Source organism: Vulpes lagopus, chromosome 10 (genome assembly GCF_018345385.1).
Source record: "Vulpes lagopus strain Blue_001 chromosome 10, ASM1834538v1, whole genome shotgun sequence".
Taxonomy (NCBI): Eukaryota; Metazoa; Chordata; class Mammalia; order Carnivora; family Canidae; genus Vulpes; species Vulpes lagopus.
Genome location: NC_054833.1, coordinates 50,466,075 through 50,481,071, shown reverse-complemented (window position 1 = coordinate 50,481,071; position 14,997 = coordinate 50,466,075). Strand labels below are relative to the sequence as shown.

The window sequence follows — 14,997 nt, the reverse complement described above, 5'->3', positions numbered from 1 at the left end:
CCTTCCCCTCTGGCCCTTCCTTATACACACACACATGCACAAATAAATCTTTAAAAGAAATAAATAAAAGAAAAATAGAAAGGATCAATGAAACAGGAGCTGGTTCTTTGAAAGGATAAACAAAATGAACAAATCTCAGAACTCAAATAAAATCAGAAATGAAGAAAGAGACACCACATCAAGTACAAAGCATTATAAGAGAATATCATGGAAAATCATATGCCAACTAGACAACCTAGAAGAAATTAAATTCTTAGAAACATACAACCTTCTGATCTGAATCAGGAAGAACTAGAAAATCTGAACAAATGAGTTACCAGTAATGAAACTGAATCAGTAATCAAAAAATTCCCAATAAACAAAAGTCCTGAATCAGATGACTTCATAAATTCTACCAAACATTCAAAGAAGAATTAATACCTATTCTCAAACTACTCCAAAAAAAGGAAGAGAGAGGAAAACTTCCAAATTCATTCTATGAAGCCAGCATTACCCTGATACCAAAACCAAAGACACTACAAAAAAAGGAAAACTATAGGCCGGTATCTCTGATGAACATGGCTGCAAAAATCCTCAACAGAATATTAGCAAACTGAGTCTAACAGTACATTAAAAGATTATTCACCACAATCAAGTAGGATTTATTCCAGGGATACAAAGGTAGTTCAATATTCACAAATCAATGTGATACATAACTTTAACAAGAGGAAGAACAGAAACCACATTATCCTTTCAAAAGATACAGGTAAAGCATTTAGCAAAATACAACCTCTTTCATGATAAAAACTCTCAATGAAAAAAAAAAACTCTCAAAAAAAAAAAACCAAAAAAACAAAAACTCTCAATGACATAAGTGGGAACATACTTTATAAAGTTCATATATGAAAACCTCACAGCTAACATCATACTCCATGGTGAAAAACAGAGCTTTCCTTTTAGGATCAGGAACAAGACAAGAATGTCCACTCTCACCACTTTCATTTAACATAGTACTAGGAAGTCCTAGCTGCAGCAACCAGACAAGAAAAAGAAATAAAAGGCATCAAAACTGTAAGGAAGAAGTAAAACTGTCACTATTCACAGATGACATGATACTATATAGAGAGAGAAAATCTGAAAGACTCCACCAAAAAGTGATTAGAACTCACAAATAAACTCAGTAAACTTGTAGGATACAAAATCAACATGCAGAAATTTGTTGTGTTTCTATGCACCAATAACAAAGAAGCAGAAAGAGAAATTAAGAGGTCAGTCTTATTCACAATTACACAAAATATAATAAAATACCTAGGAATAAACTTACCCAAGGAGGTGAAAGTTGTACTTTCACCTGTACTCTGAAAACTGTAAGGCACTGAGAAATAAATTGAGAACACCACAAAGAGAAAGATATACTGTGCTCATAGATTGGAAGAATTAATATTGCTAAAATGTCCATACTACCCAGAGCAATCTACAGATTTAATGCAATCCCTATCAAAATACCAACAGCATTTTCTACAAAACTGGAACATATGATCCTAAAATTTGTATGGAATCACAAAAGATCCTGAATAGCCAAAGTAATCCTGAGAAAGAACTAAGCTGGAGGTATCACAGTCCCAGACTCCAAAATATACTACAAAGCTGTAGAAACCAAAATAGTATGGCGATAGCATAAACACATAGATCAATGGAACAGGATAAACAGCCCAGAAATAAACCCATGCCTATATGGTCAATTAATTTATGACAAAGGAGCTAAGAATATACAACAGGGAAAAGCCAGTCTCTTCAATAAATGGTGTTGGAGAAACTGGACATCTACATGCAAAAGAATGAAATGACCATGTTCCTACACCATACACAAAAAATAAGCTCAAAATGGATTATAGACCTATATGTAATACCTGAAACAGTAATATTCCTAGAAGAAAATATAGGTAGTAATCTCTTAGACATAAGCATTAGCAATGTATTTCTGGATATGTCTTCTCAGGCAAAGGAAACAAAAGCAAGAATAAATTACTGGGACTACAGCAAAACAAAAAGCACAGGAAAGGAAACTATCAACAAAACAAAAAGGCAAATCTGAATGGAAGAAGATATTTGCGAATGATATGCTAAAGGATTAATATCCAAAATACATAAAGTACTTATACAACTCAACACCAAAAACATAATCTGATTTTAAAATGGACACAAGACCTAAAAGACATTTTTCCAAAGAAAACATACAGATGGCTAACAGACATATAAAATGATATTCAATAACTAATCATCAGGGAACTATAAATCAAAACCACAATGAGATAGCACCTTCCTTACCCCTGTCAGAACAGCTAGGATTAAAAAGGTAAGAAATAATGTGTTGACAAGGATGTGGAGAAAAGGGAACCGTCGGGCATTCTTAGTGGGAATGTCAACTGGTACAGCCACTGTAGAAAACAGTATGGAGGTTCTTCAAAAAATTAAAAATAGAATTATCATATGATCCAGTAATTCTATTGCTATTTACTCAAAGAAAACAAAAACATTAATTTGAAAAGAAATGTGTTTATTGCATGGGGATATATGCTGTTTATTGCAGCATTATTTACAATAACAAAATGTGATAAACAGACACAAAAACAAATATTACTTGGGCATAAAAAGGAATCTTGCCATTTGTGACAACATGGTTGGACACTGAGAGTATTATGCTAAGTGAAATAAGTCAAACAACATATAATTTCACTTATATGTGGAATCACAAAACTGTAAAACAAACAAAATAGTTTATTTAAAGATTTTATTTGGGATCCCTGGGTGGCGCAGCGGTTTGGCGCCTGCCTTTGGCCCAGGGCGCGATCCCGGAGACCCGGGATCGAATCCCACATCGGGCTCCCGGTGCATGGAGCCTGCTTCTCCCTCTGCCTGTGTCTCTGCCTCTCTCCCTCTCTCTCTGTGTGACTATCATAAATAAAGAAAAATTAAAAAAAAAAAAAAAGAATCCTTTTAAAAAAAAAAAAAAAAAAAAAAAAAAGATTTTATTTATTTATTCATGATAGACACAGAGAGACAGAGAGAGAAGCAGAGACACAAGCAGAGGGAGAAGCAGGCTCCATTCAGGGAGCCCGACGTGGGACTCGATCCAGGGACTCCAGGATCCCGGGACTCCAGGATCCGCCCTGGGTCAAAGGCAGGCCCTCAACCGCTAAGCCACCCAGGGATCCCCTAAAATAAACAGTTTAAATACAGAGAACAAACTGGTGGTTGCCAGATGGGAGGTGAATGTGGGGGTGGGGGTTGGTCAAAATAGATGAAGTGGATTAAGGTGCACAAACTTCCAGTTATAAAATAAATAAGTCAAGGATATGAAAACTACAGCATAGGAAATATAGTCAATAATATCATAATAACGTTGGATGGTTACTACACTTATCATGGTGAGCAATGGGTATTGGTGAGCATTCTATACACTGATAGAATCGTCAAATCAGTATCTTGTGTTCCTGAAACTAGTATAACATTGTATGTCAATTGTACTTCAATAATAAATATTTTTAAAAAGGAAAAACTAATTCTTATAAAATTGTTTGCCTTATATTCCCCTCCCAGGTATTTCCCAAGAGAAATGAAAACATATGTCCCCACAAAGACTCCAACATAAATGTTCACAGCAGTTTCGTTCATAATGATCCCAAACTGGAAACAATCCAATGTCCATCAATTGGTAATGGAGAAACAAACTATGGGATGGCCATACAACTGAATGATAATCATTAAAAAAGGAATGAACTACTGATAGAAGTGACAAGAAGGGGAATCCCTGGGTGGCTCAGCAGTTTAGCGCCTGCCTTCAGCCCAGGGCGTGATCCTGGAGACCCGGGATCAAGTCCCATGTCAGGCTTCTCGCATGGAGCCTGCTTCTCCCTCTGCCTGTGTCTCTGCCTCTCTCTCTCTGTCTTTCATGAATAAATAAATAAAATCTTAAAAAAAAAAAAAAGGTGACAAGAAGGTTGAATCTCAAAAGCATTATGCTAAAATGAAATAAGCTAAACCAAAAAAAGACTACATATAGAATGATTCCATTTATATGACATTCTAGCAAAGGCAGAACTGTAGTAATTGAAAGATCAGTGGTTCCAGGGCGTTTGGGTGAAGTGAGTGGATTGACTACAAAAATGCCCAATTTAGGGTGATGGAAATAAATTATGTCTTGAATGTTATATTTACATGAGTGTATACATTTGTCTAAACTCAAACAGAACACTCAAAATGGGAAAATGTTCATGTAAATTATATCTCAATAAATCTGTTTTTTTCCTTAAATATATAGGTTTTCTGAGTGCTGGGTTGTTGTTTTTTTTAAATATTTGAGGGTATAAGCCTCTAGTCTATTAGGATTATAGACAGATTATTTAAAGATACAGTGTAGAAAGTGTGATGATGAGTAGTAGCAAAGGATGCTTATGGGAACATAGAGTAATTCAAATTTAGAGTGTGGGAGACCTGGCAAGTACCTCCGCAGCTCTACTCCTCCCTCTGTGGAAGCTGAAATACAGATTTTTGCTTTTCTAGCTTCTTTAGCTAAGGGTCCCCCTGCAACCCAGTTTCATTGCAAGGATGCCAAAAGTGACAAGGGCTGGGCCTTCTGGTAGGGCTTTGGCTTTCCTGATAAAAGGAGAACTTGTTACATTACCCCTTTCCCTTTTTTTTTAATTGAAAAAAGAGCTCTGCCTGACATGATTGCACAAATAAAGAATGCTTCAAATAAAGAAGAAAAATCAACCTAAAGAGGTTTTTTTTTGTACCTAAATGTATTTATTTAAGCAGGATTGTTAGAATACAAGGAGTAATTTCTACATTTTCCATGACCATTGTATTCAGTCCAATGTCCTATTTCTCTTTAGGCTTCTTTACTTAATTGAGCTACATAGATTCTGTGCCAAGAATTTATAAGTCATTCTGGTCAGAATAAGCTAACTCTTGGCTATGACCAATAGAATCAGGGCTTGAAGGATTATAGCTCAGAAAAGTAGAGTACTTTATATTTATATTCCATAAGTGGAATCAGGCGTTAGTCTAGTATAATTTGGTTTTTTAAAAATATTTCCATATAAAGTATCTTCTGGTGTTCCCATTTTCTCCTCTGACATATCTGCATAGTCATATCTTTTTTTCTGTGCTTGCTCAAGTGTGAAACCTAGAGAGAAATGACAAATGTTTAGAAAGATGTTGGATATGATAAGGTATAGACTCATTCAATATGCCTCTACGTACCAGGCAAGGTCTCTTCTACATTCCTTCTTACCACTCTTAGAACAGATACCTTTATATCCTCCTTAGCCATAAATGTTGCAAATTTCTTATTCATCTACTTTTCACTACCATCATTGTCCATCTCTACAAAAGGCTTTGCAGAACCTGGGTCTAAGGTTTGATCTACTACTAAGTAGCTGTATAATCTGGGGCAGGTTACCTAACCTCTCAATGTCCTCATCTGTAAAATGGGGATAATACTGGCACATACACAGCTCACAATTTCTATGAGAATTAAGTGTGAGGGTGCCTGTATAGAACCTAACATTTTATTAGTTTGGCACTTAGCTGGTGCTCCATAATTATTAGCTAACAGTTCTTTATTTACAAATGAAGAGAAGCCTTTTCTCTCCCTAGAGGTAAAAGCTTCAAATCTCTAGATTTGATTTCCTCGTGTTTCTTGGAGAAATGGCACACAGTCTTTCCTCTTCTCCCATGGCGAAATATCTCAGTGTGTCACCTTCCACTGACTGCCCTGACAGTGCAAATCTCCACTACTTAAAATAGTTTTCACTTGATATTATGTCCCTTCCAATTGCCATGCTATAACTTTCCTTTTTCTCACAGTAATCTCTTAACTCAGTATTTACATTCTCTGCTTCAATTTTTGTACTTGTCATTCCTTTATATTCTTTTATCTGCAATTGAGAACCTACTACGTGCTACAAGTTGGGGATTCATATCAAACACCAAACCCCTCTGTCAGGTGAAGGTAGATCTAAAACTGTTCTCTAGAAGGCCATAAACTCCATTAAACCCCTCAAGTGGAAACCACAGAACATTTCTGAGGAATAGGCAAGAGGCTGGTGAGACAGGGTTCTGAATGAGGGGGAAAGCCTGATATGATAAGGGTGGAAGGGGAGCCAGAGCCAGAGCCAGGAGGCCATGATTAAGTTAGGACTATATCCCAAGTGCAGTAGAAAACTATCAGAAACAGCAGAGGTATTCATCTTTAGGAGTGTGGTTTCTAAAGCTAGCCTGCCTCCATTCAAATCCTATCCCTGGCAAGAAGTGACTATATGACCTTGAGCAAGTAATTTGGTATTTCTTTGTTTGCTTATCTATAAAATGAACCTTGTCTCCTTGAGTTGTTCTGAAAATTAAAGGAATTAATTTTATAAAGCACTTTAAGACAGCACTTCCACATAGTAATTCCTTAAAAAGAGTTTGTTAAGTAAATGTTTTCACTGTACTGATTTAAATCTGTAAAAGATCACTATCTATTGTGTGGGGAGTGCTTTGGATGATTGTCAGTTTGGAGGTGCTGGAGAAGCATAATGGACACATGGACTGTTGGGGTGGCCGTGAGTTGGGATAAGCAGACAGGTTAAGGCAAATGACAGCTAACATTTATGAGGACATGTTATTGCTAGGCACTATTCTCAGCTATTCACATGTATCATCTCTTATTACCTCACAATAACCTATGAGCTGGGTACTACTGTTATTCTAATTTTACAGATGAGGAAACTGAGCCAGTAATTTCTCCAATATCACACAGCCAAAATTCAAAACCATGCAGTCTGAATCAACACTCCACAAATGTAAACTCTCCATTTTACTGCCTCTCAGTGATGATCACAGGACAGAACCCATACACTCAAATTATACAATAACCATAATTAGGCTTGAGCTATATTAGAATTTTTGAAATTTCTAGGACATGAGAATATGCTTCCTCAACATGCTATCACTTTCAGCTTCTCAGTACTGTGGGCCACTGGCAGGACAAGTGGCATAGAACCTAAAAAAAATATTTCTAACATGAAAAAAACCCCACTTTTTAAAAAGTAGGCTGTACATGCCCAATGTGGGGCTTGAACTCACGACCTTGTGATCAGAAATCACATACTCTAACAACTGAGCCAGCTAGGTGCCCTTATTTCTAATATTTTGAGGCATTTATTTTGCCAAGTAAAGTTTGCTCATTAAAAATAATTACTGAAACCATGAGAGAAGTAACTTTTCAAAAGGAGGATTAATTTTTAAAACCATCTTATCCAACATAAATAAGACAGAAAATTTTCCTCTATTTCCAAATAACAGACTTACATATCAAGGTAAAAATGACTTAGCAAATTCATTTATGTCTACATACTATGCAGGCTGCTGAAATGTTAGGTGCTTAGAAATGTGCACATGTGTGAAATGTGTCATTTTTGTTCACAAGGACTTCCCATAAAAGTATTGCTAAAAATCACCTACTTGTGAAGTTAGCTGAAGAGTTGCTTGTAGCAATTTCCTTCCAGTTGGCAATATACCTAAGCACATTATATGGGCATTCATTAAATTAAATCAACGTATTAGTAATAAATTGATTCATTAGTACATGTTAGACTACTCCTAAAATTCCACTTTCTCTATGAAATCTTGGATTGATGGTGACAAATTCATAGGTCCAAATGTTTAATTCTCATGACTTCTCCATCTCCAACTAGCTCTCATGTATCTAAAGCAACCTCTAGGACAAGGAATTGGAGGAGGAATAAAAATGGTGCCTTCTATCATATTTGTGCCCTCTGATCTCCCTCCAGCATACCTCTTCTCATTTTATGCTGTTTCATTCCTGCAACATCATGTCCTCAGTTGAATGCATACTAAGATCTCAGCTAACTTCTAAATTAAAATTACAAACAGGAAATTCTCTGGGAGGGAAAAAGTGAGGGAAAACTACCACAATAAAACACTTTCTCCTTGGTTCTTGATTGTTGGACTTATGGTCTCTGACATATCAATGGAAATTTAAAGTGTATGCTTTATGATTATATTAGAGCAATGGTGCTATCTTTGACATGTCTGATAAATATAAAAAATTACATTTAAATAGAGCATGATTTTAGGGCTGCCACCTCTGTTTCCTAAACAGAGACTGAATCAGGGAGACAAAGGAAGCCCAAAAAGAGGTAAAATAGGGAAGGTAAGGCCTGATGAGCTACAAAGCTGAGGTGGAGACTTAAAGAGGCAGGTTTCCTGTGACATCCTATTTCATCCCTTTCCCCAAGCCTCTTTGAAATCAGGTAAGGTGTTGGCTGCACCCAAGAAATCAAATAAGGAGTTGGTTCCAAAAGGTGCTGACAATGGACGTGACAGAGAAAAAAGTGAGAATTCTGAATCATGTAATTCAGAAAATGCTATCATTTTTCAAGTATTTATTTATTCCTTGTGAATTGTTTTTACTTTTGTTGACTGTGTGTTTCTGGATTTTTTGTTGTTATAGGAAGGTGTATATTATCCAACACCATTTAATTAAAACAAAGTATTGTATCTAAGTTGGCTCCTTCTTGTTACTACTACCTATTGGTGCTCCAAGAACTTTATTCTACAGCTTTAAATGGGATGCTGCTGGATCATTGCCACATGAAAAAGATGTAGGAAAACATCAGATGGTGTAAACCCCCTCCAGAATCTCATAGTAGACAATTCAGTCTGGCTTGACTTTAAATTTGGGCAAATTCTGTCCTCAGTGGTTGCTCTCCTCAGAGGAGCCCTATGAAGTATTGGATGTCAATCATTCTGCTTCCTTGGATTTATATACTGAAAGTTTTTCATTCCATTTTCAAGAAACCAATATAAAGGACCTTCAGTCAATTGTATCTTATGACCTGACAGTCTGGGCACAAACATACACCATATTTAAGGCTAATCACTAACACTGTTCTACCTGAGATTAGGACATGAACTTATTTGATTGCATAAAAAAATTGTCAGTGAACATACCAGCTGTAATCAATAAGAAATCTAAGTTTTACAAATACAAGCAACAATCTAATGAAAGCAATACCATGCTGCTTATATCATAGACCTGATCTGTCTTTCTCACTAAGATATTTTTGGACATTTTCAGAATAATGTATATATGGAACCTATGGTGAATCTCTCAAAAGTATAAATTTAACACCTTAATGGCCTAGGAAAATTCCCTGGCCAGAAAGGCCACATAACTACATGTCTTAGATATCAAAGGAACAGCTTCAGACATAGAAATTGCCTGTAACACACATAGGCAAAGAGCTCTCACTAACAGGATTCACAGAATATCAGGCAACTAAGATAATCCAGCAGCTGACCACTGAACAGGTTATGTCAAAATTCACTTGCAGTTTGAAAAATATGAAGACTCTGGGAGTAACATCCATCTTGACAGAGAATATGACCCTGAAATCCAGCAGGATAAATGTCAGCAGCTGTCATAGTAGCCATCATGTGGGTTATTCAATCATGGCAATGCAAGGATTGTTTTACATTCTAAACGCCTGTAGCAGTATATCTCTGGATACCACAGAAGGGCAATGGTACTCCTCAGTATCCTTGAGTCCAAAAGTTAAGTTGGCTCTATTTATTCTTCAAATTAATAACAATATTATTCTCAGTTGATATTCCATCAGAAGATATGCATGATTGTTCCCAGTGGAGTGTCCATCTGCCACACAAGGAGCTAGCACACAAGTTTTTTGGGAAGAAACTGGTTTGTATCACTGAACATCAATGTTCAACACATTTATGTCATTTTAAAGGTCGGACTATTGAAACCTGTCCACAGATTTTAGTGGCTACCAATCTTCCTGAAGGGAAAAATATCAGACTCTGAAATTCTCAACAGAGTGTCATTAAGACAGTTGCAAATATCCAGATAGCCATGAAGATCTAACAGAGGTCTCCGGTGGAGACCATAATTACACTGTGGAAAAGGTGCTTACACCTAATGTCTGCCATTAGTAGGCGAAAGTCTTTGCAAGCTTGATCTTGCCTAAGATAATCAATAGCTTGAGCTCAGTAAGTTACTTAAATATTCTCAAATAATCATGCTGGATTCCTTTGAAACTTTTGTTGACCAGTACTCAACTTAGAATATAAGCATAGCTCAAACCACAAGGGAAGAAAGCAAGAGAACAAGAAAAGAACAGAAAAGAACTACAAAAACAACCAGAAAAAAAATTAACAAAACGGCAATAAGTGCATACCTATCAATAGTTACTTCAAATGTAAATTGACTAAATGCTCCAATCAAAAGACACAGGATAACAGAATGGATAAAAAACAAACAAACAAACAAACAAAAACAAGACCCATCTATATGCTGCCTATAAGAGATCACTTCAAAATGAAGAAACATACAGACTGAAGGTGAAGGCATGGAACCATGCAAATGGAAGTGGAGAAAAAAGCCAGGACTGCAAAATTTATAACAGACTTTAAAACAAAGACAGTAGTAAGAGACAAAGAATGGCATTATATAATGATGAAGGGATCAATCCAACAAGAGGATATAACAATTGTAAATACCTCTGCACCCAACATAGAAGCACCTAGCAAATGCTGACAGATATAAAGGGAGAAATAGATGGTTATAACATAATACTAGGGGATTTTGACACTGTCAATGGTTAGATTACCTAAACAGAAAATCTATAAGAAAACAGTGGCTTTGAGCAACATACTAGACCAGATGAACCTAACCGATATATAAAGAGAATTTCATCCAAATACAGCAGAATACATAGTCAAGTGCACATGGAACATTCTCTAAGATACATCAGCTGTTAGGCCAGAAAACAAGTGTCAATAATTTTAAAGAAGATTGAAATCATATCAAGCACCGTTTCTGATGACAACAGTATGAAACTCAAATTAAAAAAAAAAAAAAAAACCACCCTGGAAAAAATCACAAACACTTGGAAGCTAAACAATATGTTACCAAACAACCAATGAGTCAACAAAGAAATCAAAGAAAAAATACATGGAGACAAATGAAAATGAAAGCACAACAGTCCAAAATCACTGGAATACAGCAGCAGCAGTTCTAAGACGGAAACATAATAAAAACACACCTTAATTCAAGAAACAAGAAAAATCTCAAACAAATAACCCCACTTTATACCTAAGGAGCTAAAAAAAAGAAAATCTAAGCCTCAAGTCAGTAGAAGGAGAAAAATAATAAGATTGGAGAGGAAATAAATTAATATAGGGACTAAAAGAACAATAGAAAGGATTAATGAAACCAAGAGAAGGCTCTTTGAAAAGATCAACAAAAGTAATAAACCTTTAGCTAGACTTATCAAGAAAGAAAAGAGAATAAAATCAGAAATTATTTTGGAGAAACTACAAGCAACACCACAAAAATACAAAAGTTTGGGTACCCCGGGTGGCTCAGCAGTTTGGTGCCGCCTTCAGCCCAGGGCATGATCCTGGAGACCCAGGATCAAGTCCCATGTCATTCTCCCTGCATGGAGCCTGCTTCTCTCCCTCTCCCTCTGCCTGTGTCTTTGCCTCTCTCTCTCTGTCATGAATAAATGGATAGAATCTTTTTTTTAATTTTTATTTTATCTTATTTTATTTATTTATGATAGGCACACAGTGTGTGTGAGAGAGAGAGGCAGAGACACAGGCAGAGGGAGAAGCAGGCTCCATGCACCGGGAGCCCGATGTGGGACTCGATCCCGGGTCTCCAGGATCGCACCCTGGGCCAAAGGCAGGTGCCATACTGCTGCGCCACCCAGGGATCCCAATGGATAAAATCTTTTTAAAAAAAATACAAAAGTTTACAAGAGAATATTATGTAAAATTATATGCCAACAAATTGGACAACCCAGAAGAAATGAACAAATTCCTAGAAATGTATGATCTTCCAAAACTGAATGAGGAAGAAATAGAAAAATATGAACAGGTCAATCATTAGGAATGAAATTGAATCAGTAATCAAAAAACTCCCAACAAACACAAGTCCAGGATTAGCTGGCTTCACACGTGAATTCTACCAAACATTTAAAAGAGAATTAATACCTATTCTTCTCAAACTGTTCCAAAAAATAGAAGAGAAAGGAAAACTTCCAAATTCATTCTATGAAGCCAGCATTACCCTGATACCAAACCAGTCAAACACTACAGAAAAAAAACCCCAACTATAGGCCAATCTACTTGATGACATAAATGCAAAAATCCTCAACAAAATATTTACAAACTGAATTCAATAATACATTAAAAGTATCATCCACCACAATCAAGTGGGATTTAGTCCAGGGATGCAAGGGTGGCTCAATTTTTGCAAATCAATCAATGTGATACATCATGTTAACAAGAAGAAGGAGAAAAGCCATACAATCCTCTCAATTTTTTAAAAAGCATTTGACAAAATACATCATTCATGATAAAAACTCTCAACAAAGTAGGTTGAGAGAGAACATACCTCAAGATAATAAAGGCTATATATGATAAACCCATAGCTAACAATGGTGAAAAACTGAGAGCTTTTCTTCTAAAATCAGGAACAAGATAAGAATGTTCACTTTCACCACTTTTATTCAACATAGTACTAGAAATCCTACAGCAATCAGACAAGAAATAAAAGGCATCAAAATGGCCAACAGACACATGAAAAGATGCTCAACACCACTCATCAGGGAAATGCAAACCAAAACCACAATAAGATATCACCTCATATCTGTCAGAATAACTAAAATCAAAAAGACAAGAAATAGCAAGTGTTGGTGAGGATGTGGAGAAAAGGAATCCCTCGTGCATTTTCAGTGGGAATGCAAACTGATGCAGCCACTATGGAAAACAGTATAAAGATTTCTCAAAAAAATTTAAAAAAAGAAATACCATATGATCGAGTAATTCCACTACTGGGTATTTACTGAAAGAAACGAATATACTAATTCGAAAAGATATGTATGTTTATTGCAGCATTATTTACAGTAGCCATGATATGGAAGCAGCCCATGTGTCTATTTGCTAAAGAATGGATAAAAAAAGATGTGATATATATATATATATAATAGTGGAATATTTTTCAGTCATTAAAAAGAATGAACCCTTAACATGTGAAAATATTGATGGAACTAGAGGGTATAATGAGGTGAAATATAGTCACCTCATTAGGTGAAATAAGTCAGACAGAGAAAGACAAATGTCAAAGGATTTCACTGTGTGTGGAATCTAAGAAACAAAACAAATGAACAAACCAAAAAACAGATTCTAAATATACAGAACTGATGGCTGTCAAAGGGGTGGGTGGGTGGCAGGATGGCTGAAATATATAAAGGGGATTAAGAGGTACAAATTTTCCATTATAAAATAAATAAGTCACAGAGGTGAAAAGTACAGTATCAGAAACCCAATCAATAATATTGTAGTAAAGTTGTATGGTGACAGATAGTGCCTATACCTATCATGGTGAGCACTGAGCTATGTACAGAATTGTTGAATCAGTGTATTATAGACCTTCAACTCATACATCACTGTATGTTAATTACACTTCAATTAAAAAATCCTTAAATCTTATTTTTTTCTACTTTTATATCATCTTTTAATATTCTTCCCTCATTTATTCTTTTTTTCTAGACAAACAATACTCATTTGTTTTTTTTTTTTTTGTTTTTTTTTTTTAGGATTATGTTTGTGGGCCCAAGACATGGGGGTGGGAACATTAGAAATGTACAGGAGGGCTTCCCTTGCTCCCCAGTAAAAGCAGAATGCATTTACTCATCAAAGTTCAGTGCATTTGTCCAGTTTAGCACTTCATCCACTTCCCATTCCATCACAGCATCTATTCCACTGCCTTCGACTGATCTCATGAGCCCCTGGGTTGCTGTGTGAATTAAATCTAGAGTTTTAGGATTTGTTGACTTAGCCTGTAGGCTTCCTGCATAGTACCTAAACAGAGGAAAGGAAAGGAGACATAAATCTTGTGAAACAGGTGATTACTAGGAAATGCAGTTCATATATATATATATATATATATATATATATATATATATATAGTAGCTGTGAAACTATTTACATATTGCACCAAGTTTTTACCCTATTTAACTCAAATACATCCAAACCAAGTTCTATGTCATGGGATCTTTTGGGGAAAAAAAAATGAAAAGAAAAAGAAAAGAAAGAAGGAAAGGAAAAGAAAAGGAAAAGGAAAAGGAAGGAAGAAACTTAACCATGCTAACTGGTGAAGCCTCGTTTCAAAACCACCTGTAAGTACATTGCACTGTAATGATACAATGAAAAACCAACTTATTAAATCACCAAATCACAGAATTACAGAGTCTTAAAGGATCTTGGAGACCAGATGACTAGCCCTCCTGTCTTACAGGAGAGAGATTAAGTCCCAGAAAACAAGGTCACGTGGCTAATAGTAGGTAAGAAGAGGAAAGGGGAGGGAAGGCAAAAGGAAGATACGGTAACATCTTTTTTTGTGTCAGGTACTTTTCATACCTTATCTTGTTTAATTCTCTCTAAAAAGACACAGCCATTTGTGACAGCTATTTTTATTCCCATTTTATGGGTGAGGAAATTGAGAGCTGGAGAAGTTAAGAAATTGTTCAAGATCATGTAGGTAGTAAACAGATGTCAGAGCCCATATTCAAATCTGACTCCCAGTCCAGACTTCTTTGGCAGCACTGTTCTGTGTCATGTTAGTGTGAGCACATATATGAATGCATCCACCAACATGAGCTAAGTGACTAAAGACAAGTTAGCTGTCCTTACAAGAACATTAGAAAATAGGATTTTTCTTTGGTTTTTCATTTTAAGACCTACACTACAGTGGTATTCCATTTTTTTAAAAAATTTTTGTTTTTTAAAAGATTTGTTTATTTGACAGAGAGAGAGCACAAGCACATTGGGAGCAGCGGACGGAGAGCAGAGGCTCTCTGCTGGCCAGGAGCCCAATGCAGGGCATGATCCCAGGACCTGAGATCATGACCTAGGCTGAAGGCA

At 36.0% G+C, this 14,997-nt stretch overlaps 1 protein-coding gene and 1 non-coding gene across 2 annotated transcripts in view; both read right to left on the bottom strand.

Annotated features, from left to right (window-relative positions):
• Window positions 1-5,015: 5,015 nt before the first annotated feature.
• Window positions 5,016-14,997, bottom strand: part of C10H11orf65 (chromosome 10 C11orf65 homolog) — a 77,865-nt gene continuing 67,883 nt past the window's right edge. Inside the window, exons 7-9 of the mRNA XM_041772550.1 lie at window positions 13,765-13,935; window positions 7,489-7,544; window positions 5,016-5,167 (exon numbers count right to left, since the gene is read on the bottom strand). Of these exons, the coding sequence (XP_041628484.1) occupies window positions 5,016-5,167; window positions 7,489-7,544; window positions 13,765-13,935 (379 nt within the window). The remainder of the gene's footprint in view (window positions 5,168-7,488; window positions 7,545-13,764; window positions 13,936-14,997) is intronic.
• Window positions 7,086-7,158, bottom strand: TRNAR-UCU. The gene has a single exon. It is a non-coding gene; the product is annotated as a tRNA-Arg (tRNA).